The sequence below is a fragment of the Lithobates pipiens genome, unplaced genomic scaffold (assembly GCF_037356315.1).
Source record: "Lithobates pipiens isolate NorthernLeopardFrog02 unplaced genomic scaffold, aLitPip1_a1.2 Scaffold_19, whole genome shotgun sequence".
Classification (NCBI taxonomy): Eukaryota; Metazoa; Chordata; class Amphibia; order Anura; family Ranidae; genus Lithobates; species Lithobates pipiens.
The window spans coordinates 373000874-373020363 of NW_027507764.1; the positions used below are offsets into that span (position 1 = coordinate 373000874).

A 19490-nucleotide genomic window follows, 5' to 3' on the forward strand; every position below is an offset into this window, starting at 1 on the left:
AATTAGCTGCTCGCGCTGCTTTCCCTCCCTAACTCTTCCCCGTTATACAGGCCCTGTAAGAAGCTGGTACTTACACTACTTGCATCTGCAGTTCAGCTTTAAAAGTATACAGGGGAGGTTCTAGTCTGTAAAGAAATTGGCATCTTCATTACTAATATGTGTCTGTTATCTTCTAGCTTTTGCCAAATTTATATCATCTCGGAGGTGCAGCATGGGCTGGAGCCAATAATTTACCTACCCCAATTCAAGAGACCTTAGAATCAATGGCAGTAGAGGTGACCAGAGTTGTTGATGAGCAGCTGAAGGTATAAATGATTTTTAAAGTAGCCATTATTTAAGTATATTAGGCTGTATTTTATTAGAAATTGGAATTGGGACAGTTGTATCTTTGGACTACCACCCATTTTCTCTATAGTCTAGGTTTATTAGTATGAAAGTTTTAGGCGTGAATCTGGTGTATCGGTTTCAGCCTAACACTGCACATTGCATTAAAGACTTTAGTTGGGTGGTGCAGAGAACATGGGACTTTAGCCAACACACCGTGATCGGTCTAGGGATTGGTATGTAATAGTAGAAATGTTTCTCGTGACCACCTTTTTTGCACCAAATTCTCAAGTTTCGGTGTGCCAATTTCAGAAAGGAAAAAAACTCAGAACAGTATTTTCTGGACACTTTGTTACTCTCTTGAACATCGTTATTAGACATTGCTTCCAACAAGATTTATTTATTTTTTTATACATCATGGGACACAGGGTCGGGCTAATATTCATTACCTGCTGGGTTGTACTCCATCTCCAGGTGAATGGACATTGGTAGACCAAAGGTCTTTAGACAGGAAGTAATCCCCTATATAACTCTTCTCACACAGGAAGCACTTCAGTTTTTTACCAATGTCTGCAAGGTGGATGGCATGGTTTGTTTGAGCTCTCGGAGTTCCAGGTCTCTAGTCCCACAAACGATTCTTAAATGAATCAAGGGATTGATCGATCTGATCCATTTGACACAGGCTTTATATGTTTTGATAAATGGTAACTGAGCCTTGCAAAGAAGACTCAAGTAACTGCAAGGTTTTGCCTGTAATGCGGCCTCTGGGCGCTGGACCCTGCGAAGTGGAACTCTGGACACTAAAGCGCTAAGGCATTCCTGCAGGGGGCTGTACAGGTACAATGGAGTAGACCCTAACACATGAAAAGGGCACCTAGTCCTTGAAGGTCCTCAAGTGACAGAAACCCGACGTAGAGGGTGAAGATTGGGTTCTCAGTTTCTAAGTGGCCCTACGCCTGGACAGGTAAGTGAAACCTCTTTATTATTGTGGGGTGCCCCAGTGATTGTAACAATCAGTCAAGCTAGCTAAAGCCTGGACACCTATGTGTGGTGACCATATGTGGGCATTTTGGGCTAGCTGTGGGTGTTTGCAAAAAGTACCTATTTTTGTTTGTGTCTGGCTGTTTACCTGTATCGGGGTGCACGTGCGCCATTTCGCCTTTGGTTCAGCATGGTGCACGTGCATTCGCAAAAAGCACCGCTGTGCTCAGCAGTTTTTTGGTGGCCATGGCGCACGTGCATTTTCTAAAGCGCCTCTGGACTTAGCAGTTGTTTGTTTGGCGGCCATGGTGCACACTGCTTTGCCGCACATGCGCAGTAGCCTTTATCTGGGTGCATAAATATTTGCGTCATACGCAAATACAGCCACACCCGTTAACCAGGACCAAGCACGTGCATGCACACGCACGTACAGAATGTTCCGGCGCTTATTTAAGCTGTGTAGGCCAAGCAATGCAGTGCTTCCAGAAGGCAGCTGTGGGAACAGATACTTGCAGCGGTTCATTTTTTCTTAACCGGGTCACGCAAGTCACCAAGTGTTGCTTGGCAGGCTAAAGGTGCTTAGCAAGATTGTTACATAGGGGCTTGATGAGCCTCATTAAAGTGTCTCCCTTCTGAGGTGTTTTTATACTATGCCCAAGTACTAGTTTTGTGGCTAGTAAATGTCTTCAAAGAAGAGAAGCGCGACTAACACTACATGGAAGAGCACACCTATGTTGTCAGTAGTACCTGATGAACCTAGTCATATCTCTAGTGTTGTATCCCCTGAAGGACCAGAGGCTTCCAGGCAATTTGAGCCACTGCGCCTATCTGGTATTGTGCCAACGCTGCTGCTTCACCCTTTATCACCAAGGATGAACTGTCCTCAGGCCTAGACTGGTTAGAGCACTGGATTGCTGGCATAATTGCCTCCATCCCGCAGGGTGGCAAGAAGTGTGACAGTTCCCCCTCCCCAGAGCCCTTTAGTCTGGAGCAGGAATGAGTTGAGGATGAAGAAGAGCTGAAAGCTCAGGATTCAGGGGAGTGCCCGGCAGATGAGTCTGCTTCCAAGCAATCTGGACAAGAAGAGATCCAGTTTATATCTGCCTCTCACAGAGGATTTTGATCCTGAATCTGAAATGGTTCGGTCTGCCTTTTAAGTTGTCTCTTATAGAGGTGACTGAACCCCCTGGTCCTCTTTGGGATCCCTGAGACCTCTTAAGGTCCCACAGGCTTTTCCCCATGCACCCCCTGTTGGAACAGGGGGTGTGTGCTGATTGGGAAAATCCTTTGTTCCCCCTAAAAGGTTTTCCCTTTTATATCCCATGGATGAAAAGTTTGTTAAAAAATAGAGCATGCCAGCCATAGATGCAGCAGTCTCTTCCTTAAATAAGAACTTAACTTGTCCTGTAGATAACGCACATGGCTTGAAAGGCCCTGTTGACAAGAAATTGGAGTTCTTATTAAAGGCTTCCTGTTCTTTGGCCAGTTCTGCTATTCAGCCAGCTGTTGCAGCAATTGATATTTCCCAGATCCCAGTTGAAGTCACCGGAAGTGACGTAACGCGTAGGATACGGAGACCGGAAGTGACGCTCGCAGCAGAGCGGTCTGTTTGAATCAGTTTGCTGAGAATACTGTCTTATTTACCTCATTCGTCTGTGAGTATTTTTAATCTTAAATAAAAGAGTGACCTTTTATAAAACTTGCTACACTATGGTCGCCTTCATATTTGCTTTTTGAGCTATATTGGAGTTCCTGGATGGAGTTTTATGGATAGCGGTCTGAGAGTGATTCCCCGAGGCCCCCCTCCTCCCCCTCTTCCACCTGGTGCATTTGCAAGGAGGCTGCATTTACGCTATACCTTATATAGCGGGGAGGTAATTACCCAGTGTGTACACTTACGTGTGGAATCACCTATGTGGAGGAAGATCTTTTTGTTTTGATGCACGTTAGAAGCACGGAATCACTTTACATGCATATGTGATATTGTCACTGAACTGTGTTCACTTAGCTAAATGATACGCATATTTTAGTTCTTTTGTCTACTGGAGGCACTGAGCACTTTGTTTGATTGTGTGTGTTTTAAAATATTTTTATGGGTTTTATTGCACGTAGCACTTTTTGTCATATCACGGAATTATAAGTTGCACTTGGCACTTTAATAGTCAATTATTTGTATATACAATTTAATGTATATGAACACTTTTATTAGGTGATACACTAACCCGTATACCCTTATACTGTGTATAGAGGCTTTCTATTAACTCGTATATTTTATGTTTATGTGTTTGGGGTGACTATACACTATTAGATTACACTCCTTTTAAAGGAAGCAGCCCCCTGGGGTTCCTTTTTTTCAAAGGCTCCTGGAAGCGCAACACCAATCTATTTTTAATTGATATTTGCCAGTCCATAAAGGATCAGGTCAAACAGCCTGATAAGCCTAACCAGGAGGATGATCTGCCTGAAAGTTAAGCAGATATTCCTGGAGCGCTGGGTTTTGCTGTTGATGCCTTCCTTTAAAGGATTGAATACAGCAGGTTTCTCGTTTGGCTCTCTTGTTTGTACATATGCGCAGACCTTTATGGCTTAAGAACTGGTCAGCTGAGCTTCCTTGTAAAAAGTTATTGGTAGGTTTCACTTTTCATGGGGAATGTTTATTTGGTGAGCATTTAGCCAATATATATGCAAAAGATTTCCGGAGGGAAGAGCTCTCTACTTCCAGACGTCCCTTGTTTAAAACCTCAGGGACTGCTTCCTCAAATTTCTCAGCGTCAAGGCAGTACCGCTGCCAGCAGGACGCTAGGGCCAGGGGCAAGCCACAAGGCCAGGGCCAGAAAAATCCCAGAGTCTAAATTTCTTTTAAACCCAGCACCAAGCCCTCCTTTTGGGAGGACGCCCCCACTCCATCGGGTTGGGGGGGGAGGCTTCTGCATTTTGCAGACATTTGGAGAACAACAATTCAGGACGAGTGGGTCACCTTAATTATATCTTGCGGTTACAAGCTGGAGTTGCGGGGGGTTCCCCTTCAGAGGTTTTTAAAATCCAGCGTTCCCTCGTATCCTCCAAAAAGAAACGTATTGCTTTAGGCACTACATCATCAGTGCATCAAGGAGTGATGAGGTTCCTGTATTCGAAAGGGGCACAGGGTTTTACTCAAACCTGTTTACGGTTCAGGAACCGAACAGGGACACAGGCTAATTTTGAACCTAAGATCCCTGAATAAGTATCTATTGATACAGTCCTTTCTGATGGAGTCTGTCCAATCAGTAGTAACCTCACTCCAGAGGGGAGACTTTCTAGCCTTCATTGATATAAAAGACACGTATTTACGCGTACCTATCTTTCAGCCTCATCAGAGGTTCCTGTGTTTTGCAGTAGAGGAATGTAATTTTCAGTTTGTGGCGCTGTCCTTCGGACTTGCTACAGTTCCTCAGGTGTTCACAAAGGTCCTGGCACCAGTACTAGGTCTTTTAAGGGCCCAAAGGATCCTGGAGCTTGGGTATCTGACCCCTGCTCAGAGATCACTCATTACAGGCTCTAGAACAGAACATAATATACACAGTGTGGTATATGAAAAGCTTAGACTAGATCATAAATATCTCTCTCGGCGGCCAAAAGCCACTGAGAGTTACCGAGCACCGCCGAGATACATAGGACATCCCGCTCTGTATCTCGATGGTGCCATTTTTTAAAAGGCAAGGCTGCAAATGACACTGACAAGGCTGCAAATGACACTGACAAGGCTGCAAATGACACTGACAAGGCTGCAAATGACACTGACAAGGCTGCAAATGACACTGACAAGGGTGCAACGGTGGACAAGGCTGCATGACAAAGCTGCATATGACACTGACAAAGCTGCATATGACACTGAGAAGGGTGCAATGATAGACAAGGCTGCAGATGGACACTGATAAGGCTGCATTGATGGACATTTAAATATAAGTTGTTTTCCTTAAACTTCCCTCCTAAAAGTTTTTTTCCTTAAAATTCTCTCCTAAAGTTGGGGTGCGTGTTATACACCGATAAATATGGTAATTATTCATTATCAATATGTGCAAGATCAGATATTTAACTGGTGCAACCTGTACTACTATATGTTAGGTTCCATAGTGGAGGATACAAGGTCTATCAAGGGCTTTTTCAAGCATGCCCCTTTGAGAGAAACCAGCTTCTGTCAGACCGCGTGCAGTACACATAGGCCGAATGACAATAGATGTTTAATAGAAACATAATAATGTACAAAAGAAACCGCCTGATGCCGTCCGACATTCAGACACTGTGTACTTGAATTTAGTCATCTCACAGGTGACTGAGGCATGTAATTTTATTAAATGGTTTGATATAGGAGGAAACAGAAGTAAAATAGTGTGATATAGAAGTAAACTGAGCATCTATGTTTTCAAATATGTTACAGATATCTTGCACAGTATAATGCCAATTCCTCTTTCGTTCATTGACAAAGTGCTCCATTATTCAGAGCCATAGGGTTATGCCGCCCCCTACTGGAGTAGGACACTAGGCAGTCCTAGGTGGTCTACCCTCTCTGCTATAGGCCTTCAGTTTTTTCAGAAAAATCCTGGAACTTCGATTGATCAGACTATGTCTGGATCATGGACGTATCGACTTCGGGGACTCCCAGTACGGATCCAGTCGGACAAAGCAACAGCGGTGGCTTATGTCAATCATCAGGGCAGGGAAGATAGGGTGTTGGCAGCTCTGGCAGTTGTCAGTATCCTCCGGTGGGCAGAACATCTCGTTCCGGCCCTCTCCGACATGCGCGCTCCAGGAGTGGAATAGTGACAGTCAGCTCGTATGTCTCCGCTGGGTTCAACAGAATGGTACGAAGGTTTATGGCAAGATCACGGGATGCTCTGGTAGTCACCTCAACTGCTCTGGTGGCCCATGGGGCCGGTAATGTGTTGCTCTACGCCTTTCCTCCTCTCCAGCTTCTGCTGTGGCTTTTGCGCAGGATCACGGCTGCGGGGATTCCGGTCATTCTATTGGCTCCAGATGGGTCCCGTCAGTCTATGTACGCCATCCGGATTCACCTGGTCGCCGACGTTCCTTGGCGACTGCCTCTCTTCCATCCTGCTTTAGAGTCGCCGGTTTTAATGGCCCGGCTGTGATGAGCCAGGTCCTGCAGTTCCAACGCTGCTAATGGCTAGGAAGTTCTACCTCCGTATGTGGAAAGCGCATATATCCTGGTGTGAGTCACTGGGCATTCATCCTTGTTCTTTCTTGGTGGCTCCGATTCCGGCCTCCCTTCATGGGGGGGTTAAGCAGGAATGGGCCTTGAGTACCATCAAGGGCCAGGTGTCAGCCTGGGTGGTCTTCTTTAGCGTCCCCTGGTGCGTACCTTTTATTGAAGGAGTTCGTCGTCTGGTTCCACCGGTGCAGTCTCCTACCGCCATGGGATCTGAACTTGGTGATTTTGGTTCTACAGAAGCCTCTTTCACTATATTTGTGAGATTCCACTGCTTCCTCTCTCTCGGAAAGGTTGCCTCTTGGTGGCTATCACCTCTGCTCACAGGGTGTCGGAAATGGTGGCGTTATCTTGTCATACACCTTACCCAGTGTTACACAAGGTTAAGGTGGTTCTTCGCCCTTTTCCATCGTTCCTTCTTTGGATTTCCCTTTGAATAAGGACATTGTGTTGCCTTCTTTGTGTACCTGGTCAACACATTATAAGGAATTTGGCTTATCTGCCCTGGATTGGGTGTATTTAGCAGCCATTGAGTCTTTTTGGAGGTCAAACTGTGATCACGGATGGGCCAAGAAAGGGGCTGTCTGCTTCTTCTGCAACCAGGTTCCTCTTTTCCCTTTTATGGCGCATTCTTCTCGAGCTCTTCATGCTCTTGGGCCTTCTGTCATCAGGCGTCCGTTGCGCAAGTTTGCAAGGCGATCACTTGGTTGTCGGTGTACACTTATACAACGTTCTACGAAGTGGATGTGTTGGCATCTGCGGGTACCTCTTTTGGCCACAAGGTTTTGCAGGCTGCTCTTTAGAGTGTCTATTCCCTCTTAAAGGAGTATTGTTCAGGTTGTGCTCCAGTTTTTTTTGTGTTAGTCTTGGGATTTTTCATTGTCCGACCCCTCATGTTTGGCACTGCTTTAGGACATCCCTATGATTCTGAATAATGGAGCGCTGTGTCTGTCAATGAGCGAAAGAGAAAATTTAATTTTTGACTTAACGTAAAATCCATTTCTCTGAGTTCATTGACCAACACAGCACCCACCCCTCTAAGGAGTTTTAATTCTTCTGGCACTGTTACTAAACTAAAGGCCTATAGCAGAGAGGGGGGTGTATACCACCTAGGACCGCCCATAGGCGTAGCCAAGTCTTTTTTCTGCCTAGTGTCCTACTCCTGTAGGGGGCGGTATAACCCTATGGTTCTGAATAATAGAGCGATGTGTCTGTCAATGAACTCGGAGAAATGGATTTTACGGCAAGTCAAAAATCCAATTTTTTAGACCAAATATAACCAATGAGAGAATTGGGTCTAAAGTGTTTCTTTGCAGTAGAGACAGAATTCGGGCATTTAAGTGATATTTTAAAGGTCCAGCATATAAATGTTATTTCCAATGATGTTTTTCCACCTTAAAGTGATTGTAAACCTCAGACATGAAATATAAACAAAGGGTATCCTCTTATAGTGTGTACTTGTCTCAATTAAGAGCACCAAGTGTCACTTTTGTCTGCTGCTTCTTTCCTCTGCTATCAGCATGAATCACTTCTGACAAGTTTTCCTGACAGCAAGCAAAAAAATTGTGACAGGGGAGGGACCTCCAGCTGATTGACATCCTCAGCTCTGTTCCTGTTTGCTGTGTGAAGAGGGGTGTGTCCCTTCCTTTTTTCTGAACTCTGACAAGCTCAAAAATTCAGCACTTTGAACAGATGTAGAGAAGAGACGTCTGCAGATAGGCAGGCATAACTTATGTATGATGTGTTTCATCCCTGTGTAGCTTTGACCACATAGGGCCCTGCAGGCATCTATTTGTAGCTCTTGGTCACCAGCAGAAGAGGCTGGTGACCCTCGCTTAAAAATTCCACATTCTGTTTGTCATCGGACACTTCATTACCTGTCAATAAATTTCCCGTTTCTTGCCTATCAGGTTTCTGTAGGGCAGCAAGGGAACACCCTCCTAACCCTCATGTATAGTTATCAATCCTAATAACATTATATGTATGTTGCTTGTATATTTTTACATATATAGATATTTCAGTTAATTGCTTTTATGTATTAAATTTTTTCTCAACTAAGGTAAATGTAGGACTCAAAAGGACTACTATGATCAAAAGTTGCTGTAGGGACTCCACAATTTCTACCCTCCATTTTCTGTCCAGTGTGTTTTCATGCTTACTTCCAAATTAATAACACTAGCCTGTGTTAACACTCGTGCAAATGCTCCTGAAATTGAAATATTGTTGTGCGTTTTGTGTCAATACAAAATCAATTGCCGCAAATCGCATGGCAAAGAATTGCATGTGATTTGAACAGAAATGCGGTGTGATCCGTTGGAGTTCCTCACAGGGCTGGCGATGTAGAGGCGGTCCACCCCCATGCTGACATCACTTCCACTCTATACCCACGGGGTCCAGAAACGTCTCTGCCAGCCCTGGGAGCACCTCCAATGCCCATGATTTGATATCATCGGCGAGACTGAGACACCTATGAAGATTTTGCATTGGGCCGGGTATGTACTGTGAGTTGTAACATTTTTAATAAACTGCCCACTAGATGGCGCTTTTATCTTTCTGTACACAAAGGAGCAGAGAGGGGCAAATCGTATGCAACTCTGAGAGGAATCACACCTCATTCCTGTTCAGGTTGCATGCAATTCTTTGCAGTGCGATTTGCGGCAATTTATTTTTTATTGACGCAAATCGCACCACAACGTATTGGTACTCCGTATCGGGGAGTACTTGACCAAGTGTATTGTTACTCATACTCCCTGATAAAAGAAACGGTATTGGTGTAACCCTAGTAGTGTGTATACACCACATACAAAATATGGACTGGTAGGATGTCAACAAACGTAAAACTCATTTAGGTTATTTTAAATACTAGGGTGCTCCATAATGACCTTGGGTAATCAGCATTTACTTTTGAAATGTCACAAAGCATAGCTCAGTTAAGTGAACGACATTCATAATGGTCTCTGCTCAGTGGGTTCACTGAAGCCGCCTTGCTTCTTTCCCACATGAAGAATTGTGCATTGTAATTAAATCAAACAATGGTAATGCAAATTAGGTGCTACATTAAAATTTCATTTGTCCAGCCTTTAAGAAAACAAACATGTTACTGTTCCAAAAGGAAAGCCTCTATGTTCTTAATTTCCTAGGAAATTTCCATATGTACAGTATGAATACATAAATTAAAACGAGGGGGAGGGATATATTAACACTATTCTGCATTTTAGTTTTTTTATTACAACACGATCAACCTACCTTGTGTTTGACCCATTAAACTATATACTTCTTCTACAATAATAATCAATATACTACACATTCATTTTTAGAGTCCCTGTGATTTATTTTTCATTAAATTGTTTCTTACTGTGTTTTTTCTGCCGCCTTATAACTCCCTCTGTGAGCTCCTGACCCTCTCTGTAAGTTCTAGGTTCTGTTGGTTGATATGTTGGAGGTTTTTTTTTATATTTTTTATATGTACTCATATTTCTTGTAAATGGATTTTCACTGATGCAATCAGCATATTTTACACATGCTGAGTTATGTTAATGCCCAGTTCTGCAGTGGCAGTGCCAGTGCCATCCTCTGAATGCTAAAAAGGTTGGACTAGCAGTGAGTCTGGCTCAGAGGATAAGTTGGAAGAATAGCCTACCCATGACCTCCTTGCTCAGGCTCTCAAGCATGAAACATTCAAAGGTGTACAGTATACATTAATCCTTGTGACTGAAGAGGCTGCTAAATCATCTTTACATGTCAAACTTACTTTGCAGCTGGTTTGATTATTTCAATGTGGTGTTTTGTTTTTTCTTAATTATTACCAAATAAATTGACGTGCAAAATTAATGGTTGTAATTGCTTAGCAGAGCATTCTACTTTTAGCAAAACTTAATTAGGCAAATTACAATGTACATATCTCTTATATTATATGAACCATTTATATCAAAAGGGATAGAAATTATTTTTAGGTGCCTTTCACATATTTACATGCTTGTGCTTATTACATATTATTTGTAACAAATGTAAAGATGAGGAATTGGCTCTTATTGGCTTAGTCCAGCGGTCTCCAAACTGCAGACCTTTGCTAGCCTTTATCTGGCTCTAGGGTAATATTCCTCCCACTGACAAATAGTGGGGCATAATTTCTATCACTCACACCAATGATAGGACATTATTTCTCCCAACCGATACCAAAATGAGGTATTATTTATCCCACTGATAACAAAGATGGGGCACTATTCCCCCAACTGATAACAATGATGGGGCACTATCCCTCCCACTGATACCAGTGATAGGGCAATATTCCTCTTACTGATACAAATGAGGGGGCACGATTCTTCCCACTGATGGGTCACTATTCCTTCCAATGATACCAGTGATGGGGTAGTATTCCTCCCAGTGATGCCATTGATGAGGCACTATTAATCCTACTGATCACAGACACTATGTAATTTTTACTCCCAATGACCACCGTGTCTGAGGCATTGTTTACTCTCCTAATGCCTGGGACATTTTATTCACCCACTGGCCACAGCCTCCCCCCTAAAGTCTGAAGAACAGTGCACTGGTCCTTTTGTTAAAGTTTGGAGACCCCTGGCCCTCTTTATTTTTCGCCTACATTATGACCATAGCTACCTGCTCGCCATCATACCTTTTTGCTCATAACATACTACCTGCTGTCATGCATTTCACACTCCCCTTTTGCATATGCAGCCTGCTGTCTCCTGGAAATACAATATCCTCCTCCGAAAAAAAAAAAAAAAAAAAAAATATATATATATATATATATATATATATATATATATATATATATATATATATATATACAAGTTAATTTAAAATTGAAAAAAATATACAGTATATAATAGTACAATAAGCCTGCCATTGACTTATAGGCACTACAGTGACAGTTTTCAGATACCGTAGAAAAAATAGGTTTTGGTAAACCAGTAGTAACTATGTTCACATGTACGTAATTGTAGGATTATTGTCCTAGCAATTGCACACACTTCATATAGCATAACCATGTAGCATCCATGGGAGTGAGTCATTCTGGATCAGAAAAACATAGGATAATCAATTTTCTGAGGCCCAATACAAATATATAACCATGTACAAAGCCTGTACTGAGCCTTTAACATAATATGAAATATAAATAACACAATCTAAAATAAATAAGGCAGTTAGAAAGGTAAGGAAATTAAGGGAGAAAAAAAGTGAAGCTCAGCACTAGTCTCTCAGTAAGGTAGTGCAATGCATGAAGATACCCTAAGGCAAGTCCTCCTTGGAATGCCATAACTCTTAAATTTCTGTCATTCAAGAGTGTCATGTAAGCATATGGTTAGGTTCTCCATCAGTTCAACATGTACTGCTAGAAGCGATGGGGGTTGTGTTTTTTTTTTTCCGGTTGAATGCCACCAGGCATCTAGTTGCAGTAAGGATCAGTGTAGTTAATCTAGCCTAATGCAAGCCTAAAATGAAAAATGTAGGAATAAAGGTAGTTCTTGAATTAAAGATGCAGTGAATAAGGGCATGACCCAATTCAAAATAAGGCTAAATAAGAGGAAGTTGTCAAAATATATGAAAAAGCTTGTCTTTTTTACATTACAAAAAAAAGGTCACTTCCCCCACCTATAACTGGCCTTCACAGCAAGGAGCACTGGAAGGGCAAATGCATGTCAAATAAAACCAAAGAATTTCCAAGCTCAACTTGCCAAATTAACCTAACAGTATGCGTTAAAAACAGGAGTTTAGTTGCACACATTTGCAAATACATGCATAAGCTGCAGGCCACGGCAAGGCACCCTGTATCCTGCAGGCCCTAACTCTAGTTTTGAAGAGTCTCCACAGTGATCACTGCAACAATCTCCAACGATGATCACTGGCTGCTGAGCAGATGGAGTAGAGAAATTCTGGGGTTTAATACCAGTAATAAAATATATTTTATAGGTTTTCTTTATAGAGAGTACAAATCAAACTTTTGGCTGCCTGGGACCAAATGATTTGCCACCCTTTTAAAAGACAATTCTTCCTCCAGAATTCCCTCCAAATCTGACCCAAATTACACTTTTTTTGGTGATCAGTACTATAAAAATGCACTGATCACTGTATAAATGGCACTGGCAGGGAAGGGGTTAACACTAGTGGTGCTCAAAGGGTTAAGTGTTCCCTAGGGAGGCGTCTTCTAAGGCCCCTTTCACACTGGGCTGCTGGTGCGTTAGTGCTAAAGCGCTGCCCATTTTATCGGTGCTTTTAACCCCCGCTAGAGGCCGAAGAAGGGGTTAATAGCACCCATATTGTAGCACTTCTGAATCGCTTATCAGGTGCTTTGGAGACGTTGCCCTTTCATTTCAATGGGAAGGGTGTTTTGGGAGTGCTGTATGCAGTACTCCCAAACCGCCCAAGGTAAAAATCAGTTGCCAACCAGTCACATTGAAATGAATGAGAGGCGGTTTTCAGGCATTATTGTTATAGGTGTTTCTAGCTCTAAAACGTCTGAAAACCGCCTCAGTGTGAAAGGGGTCTAACTGTCAGGGGAATGGGCTCACTGGGAGTAGAGAGAGATCGCTGTTCCCGATCACTAGGAACATCTGATCTCTCTCTCCTCCCCTGTTAGGCTCCATGCACACTGAAGCTGATAAACTGCAGTTTATTGGAGTTTGGGCGTTTTTTGTAAAAGCCCATAAACTCCACTCTGTTAGCCTATGTGTCCATGCACACATGGACGTTTTTCAGCTTTAATGAGCAGTGGAGTTTATGGGCTTTTTTCTGAACGCCAGAAATTCGCGTTCAAAGTGCCGTTTTTCAGCGGCAAAAAACGACAAACGCTCATTAACGCTCATTAACGCTCGTTCATTAGTGTTCGGCATTCTATTTTTCAATGCATTGTGGGATTTTTGGAGTGTCCTCTGAGTATTTTTATAAAAAACGCCCATTAACGCTAACGCTGTAAAACGCTCATTAACGCTAGTATAAAACGCTGTTAAAAGCAGGTTTTTCAACCAGCGTTTTCTGCCAGCAATCTGGCGTCCAGAAATAGCTTTTTTGAGCTTCAGTGTGCATGGAGCCTTAGTATGGAGATCTGCCTTGTTTACAACATCGAGACTGCCGGATCCCATGGGCACACTCCAGCGATGTGCACGAACCGACGTACCAGTACGTCGGTTCGTGCAGCCGAGCCAATTTGCTGCATTATAACTCCGGCGGCTGGTCGGCAACTGGTTAAACTGCCGGGGCCTGATTTCTATTTTGTTTTTACAATTTTTTTCTTGGATGTGGTTTACTACTTTTTTTTGAAAAACAATCTATTCTTTAAGGCTTCTTTCATGCTGTAGCCGCGTGGAGTTAGCGCTAAAGCGCCGCTCGTTTTAGTGGCACTTTAGCGCTGTTTAAGCAGCGCTTTTCACTTTTAACCCTCGCTATTGGCCGAAGAAGAGGTTAAAAATGCCCGTGTTGCGGCGCTGCCCATTCATTTTATGCACTCCTAAACCACACCAAAGATGCTGCTTGCAGGACTTTTTCTAACACACTAAAGCACTCATGCTTTCACACTGGGGAGGAATGGGAGGCAGTTTTCAGGTGCTTTGCAGGCGCTATTTCTAGTGTTAAAATGCCTGAAACCGCCTTATTATTCTTCTAGCATAAGTGTCAGGCATTGAAAACTCAAAACCCATCACATTTTCTCTTTTTTGATTGCTCATATATACTATATTGCCAAAAGTATTGCAACACCCCTCCAAATCATTGTATTCAGGTGTTCCAATCACCTCCATGGCCACAGGTAAAATCTAGGCATGCCGACCACTTCAACAAACATTTGTGAAAGAATGAGTCGCTCTCAGGAGCTTAGTGAATTCAAGCGTGGTACCAAGATAGGTTGCCACCTGTGCAAGAAGTCCATCTGCGTAATTTCTTAGCTACAAAATATTCCATTGTCAACTGTTATGCCGCGTACACACGATCGGAATTCTGGCCATAAAAAGACTGATGAGAGCTTTTCATTGGAAAATGCGACCGTGTGTATGCTCCATTGGAATTTAGCTGTCCGAATTTCCTCCAGGCAAAAATTGATAGCATTCTCATTTTTCCTGAAGGAAAAAACTTCCTATCGAAAATTCCGATTGCGTGTATGCAATTCCGACACACCAAAAATCACGCATGCTCAGATTCAACTACAGAGACAGAAGCTATTGGCTACTGGCTATTGAACTTCCTTTTTCTAGTCCCGTCGTACGTGTTGTATGTCACCGCGTTCTAAATGATCAGAATTTGGTGTGACCGTGTGTAGGCAAGACAGCTTGAGTGGAATTCCGTCAGGAAAACCATCAGAGCTTTTTCCGACGAGAATTCCGATCATGTGTACGTGGCATTAGTGGTATTATAACAAAGTGGAAGCAACTGGGAACAGCAGCAAATCGGCCACAAAGTGGTAAGTCACGTAAAATGATGGCGCTGGGTCAGCAAATGCTGAAGCTCATAGTGCGCAGAAGTCGCAAACTGTTTGCAGAGTCACTAGCTGCAAACCTCCAAACTTCGTCATGTGGCCTTCAGATTAGCACAACAGTAGTGCCATAGAGAGCTTCATGAAATTGGCTTCCATGGCGAGACCGCTACATCACCAATGCAAAGCTCTAGAGCAGTGGAGATGTGTTCTCTGGAGTCACAAATTGCACTTCTCTGTCTGGAAATCCGATGGCCATGTCTGGGTTTGGTGATTGCCAGAACAGTACTTGCCTGACTGCATTCTGGCAAGTGTAAAGTTTGGTGTAGGGTGGATTATGTTTTTCTAGGGGTAGGGCTTGGCCCCTTAGTTCCAGTGAAGGGAACTCTTAAGGCGTCGGCATACCAAGACATTTTGAACAATTTCATGCTCCCAACTTTCCTGTTTCAACATGACTGCTCACCAGTGTACAAATCGAGGTCCATAAAGATATGGATGAGCAAGTTTGGGGTGGAGGAGCTTTACTGGCATGCATAGTGTCCTGACCTCAACGCGATAGAACACCTTTGGGATGGATTCGAGTGGAGACTGCAAGCCAAGCCTTCTCGTCCAACATCAGTGCCTGACCTCTCGAATGCGTTTCTGGAGGAATGGTCTAACAATCCCATAGACACACTGCTTAACCTTGTGAACAGCCTTCCCAGAAAAGTTGAAGCTGTTATAGCTGCAAAAGGTGGGCCAACTCAATATTGAACCCTACGGACTAAGACTGGGATGCCATTACATTTTATGTGTGTGTAAAGGCAGGTGTCCCAATACTTTTGGCAATATAGTGTATGTATGACCTTTTTTAAAGGTGTTCTCTGCTTTCTGAAAGAAGGGATGGGCAATACCTCACCCCTATAAGACTTCAGAAGTTGAAGCAGTCCGTTTATGACATCCCGTCTATTGCTAGCATTATGTCAGAGTATTCCCGATTCAGAAAAATGTACAAAGTGCAGTAGTTAATCCATAGTAGGTTACTACACATAGCTGGAAGCAATACAAAAGACATAAAGATTTAAAGCGGTGCTTTAGTCCCCCAGCAAAAATTTTAAGTTGCAGCTACACATACGGTAGCTGCTGACTTTTAATATTAGGGCACTTGCCCTTTGTGGAATCCAGCGATGTCAGCACCCCAGCCGATGTTTCCATTGGCTCTCGGTGCTGCTGCTGCCATTCGTAGTAAGGGAACTCCGCAGTGAAGCCTTTCAGCTTCACAGCTGATTCCCTACTGCGCTGTGCTTTCTGAATGGCCCGGCATAATGGAGAGGGGCCAAACTTCCAAGTGATCGTGGTGCGATCTCCCAGAAATGGGGACGAATACCTTTCAAAAACAGGTACCCGCTCCGCCCCTCCCTCTGAAAGGTGCCAAATGTGGCACCGGAGTGAGATAAGCTTCCACTTTTGGTTGGAACTCTGCTTTAAGAAAGAATACAAATTACTTTTGTATTTTATTTGTTTAGCCCAAGGTTCAGCTTTAATCCTAAAACACAACCTCAGAATAACAGTGAATGGTATTTACGGTTTGCCGTATACTCAATTGACATAAGATGATGCTCATGTGTGTAGAAAATAAATAAATACATAATGTTTTCTTTTTTTTAATATATAATTTGTGACGCCAAAAAAAACTGACTTGCATGAGAAATTATTCATGTGACTATACATCTCCCCTAACCTCATTAATCACCAGGGGATACTGCTATTTGGAAAATTACACATTCACGACACATCGAATCTGACCCCTACAACTGTCCCAGGCATTCTTGCTGAGGAGCCCTCTTCAAAGCTATGCAAATAGACTCGTCTTCATATCAAAGAAAATAGAATATTTCAATATCTCTCATAGCTGAAAAAATAATAATCTCAGACCCGTGTTTTATTTTTATTTTTTTTCCTTTCTACGAACAGGCATAATAAGTGAGATCTTGTCATCGTTTTACCTACAGGAGACATGACATGAATGTAAACCAGCTGCTTTAGATTTTTCAGCCTTTTTTTTAATGTATAATATTTTCTAATGTATATCTAATCTATGTTGTAAGATGATTTATTTATTCAAGTGTTATGGGATATGTAGTGAAATATACAAGCGTTATCTACTGTTCACCTCTTGCTTTCTTCTTTCTCTAAATTTCCATCCTGACACAAAAAATAACACATTTTACACATTCATATTCGAGACTATAACCAATTCTGTGTCATAAGGGGTTTCTAAAAGGGGTGAACAGCAGAAGGTGCCGGTTTTGTGATTAAAAATGGGTCCCTATTAATCAGTACTGGAGAATGACAGTTTGTAATTTTCAGTGTCAATCATGAGCATAAAGTATAAGATGTCAAAGAAAAATCTTTTTATTTGTCTCTTTGCTCATTCTATCTCAGTGTGTGCTTTTCAGTTGTTCTAAGTACATATTTTTATATGTCTGATAATGAACTGACAAACTTTTCGAGATAGTATATTTATTTAGCTGTTCAACTAATATTGACACAGCTAGTAGGCAGAATTTTCTGTATCCAACTGTTTTTTGTTTTTTTTATGCTCCTGTATAGGACAATATGTTTGGTTTCAGCACCTAGAATCCAGTGCTAGTTATTTTGCTTTCTAAAGCTTTCAACAATAATAAGAAATAGAAATCATCAGGTTCTTCTAGGTGTCCTTAACAGTATACTCCCATATCCTACCTGCTACCTGAGCCCTAACCCTTAAAATAAACTATTCTTCACCCTGCTCCTAACACTCAACTTGAAGCCTAATGCCTTGTACACGTGGTCGGACATTCCGACAACAAAAGCCATCAGATTTTTTCCTAACGGATTTTGTGCCAAACTTGTCTTGCATACACACGGTCGGACAAAGTTGTCGGAAAATCCAATCATGCTTAACAAGGAGACGTACAACATCGGGACTATAAACGGGCCAGTAGCCAATAGCTATGGTCTCTTAATTTATTCTGAGCATGCGTGGCACTTTGTCCGTCAGAATTGTCTACACACGATCTGAATTTAAACAATCGGATTTTGTTGGAAAAAAAAGGGCAAAACACTGAGCTTGCTTAAACAAACTTAGCTGCTAACATTCAAACAAACAAAGTTAAGATGCATGTGAAAACAAAAAATGCACCTTGTTTATGATGTTGTCTACACTCATCTTATTATAAGTTCAAAACGTCTCTCTGTCTTTTCAAACACAGGTTGTTCACATCTACTAGGAAACTATTTCCTGGTTCCATAGTATAATCACTTTACATTGCTACATTTTTTGTTTTCACATGAATCGGATTTTGTTGTCGGAAAATTTTAGATCCTGCTCTCAAACTTTGTGTGTGAATGAATGAATGAATGAAATACTTGTATAGCGCACAATGCGAACTGAATCGCCTCTAGGCGTGTCAGAAATTCTGATGGAAAAAGTCAGATGGAGCCCACACGCGATCGGATTTTCTGACAACACGATCCAATCGCACATTTTCCGTCAAAGTCCGACTGTGTGTACAGGGCATAAGTGTGCACCCTTCATTCTCAACCTTGATCTGCTAACCCTTTGCTCCCATTTAGGAAAAAAATAACCGGTTCTAATTATAACGTGTCTTCTCTTCTAATCCACCTCTTTCCTGTGCTCCCCTGCCACAACACCAAGTAAAAGTCCCTTTTAAACTATTTTTCAGTCTGTGCCAAACCCCCAGTGGCATCCGGAGGGGGGCTAAGGGGGGCTGGAGCCCCAAGTGGGTCCCCAAAAAGCCCTGGGTCTCAAGCTTTCACAACTCTATTAGCCCTGAGCTCGAGCGGGGACCGGTCTGACTACGAGCGTGGCCGCCTTCTGGAGCTTACACCGCCTATGTTGGACGTCCCACTGGTCCAATGCCGAGACCGCGGGACATGTCCATCATAGGTGCTGCAGGCTCCAGAAGGCTGGAATTGCAATGTGGCCACGTTGCTGAGATCACGCTCGGGCAGACGGCTCTCCTCTCCTGTCTCTGGCTGCCTGCTGTCTTCTGGGATGGGCACGCCGGCACCGCACACTACACCTGAGCTGCAGGAGGAGCCAGAAGTCACGGTCACCTGAAGTCTGACGTGACGTGTAATGGGTCAGGTAGGTCAGTGTAATGGTCAGGTAGATCAGTGTGGGTCAGGTAGGTCAGTTTTTAGTGGTCAGCATTGATGGGCACTGGTAAGCCAGGCAGCAACCAGCAGGTGAGCTTACCCACCCCATCTCTACACTATATTACCAAAAGCATTGGGACACCTGCCTTTACACGCACATGAACTTTAACGGCATCCGAGTCTTAGTCCGTAGGGATCAATATTGAGTTGGCCCTGGGAAGGTTGTCCACAAATTTTGAGGAGTGTGTCTGTGGGAATATTTGACCATTCTTCCAGAAGCGCATTTGTGAGGTCAGGCACTGATGTTAGATGAGAAGGCCTGGCTTGCAGTCTCAGCTCTAATTCATCCTAAAGGTGTTCTATAGATTTAAAGTTGGGACTCTGTGCAGGCCAGTCAAGTTCCTCCACCCC

At 43.0% G+C, this 19490-nt stretch overlaps 1 protein-coding gene across 2 annotated transcripts in view; it reads left to right on the forward strand.

Annotated features, from left to right (window-relative positions):
• Window positions 1–19490, forward strand: part of CARMIL1 (capping protein regulator and myosin 1 linker 1) — a 405018-nt gene that overhangs the window by 303045 nt on the left and 82483 nt on the right. For both annotated transcript variants that reach the window (XM_077492299.1, XM_077492300.1), the window contains exon 26: window positions 177–305. In XM_077492299.1, the coding sequence (XP_077348425.1) occupies window positions 177–305 (129 nt within the window). The remainder of the gene's footprint in view (window positions 1–176; window positions 306–19490) is intronic.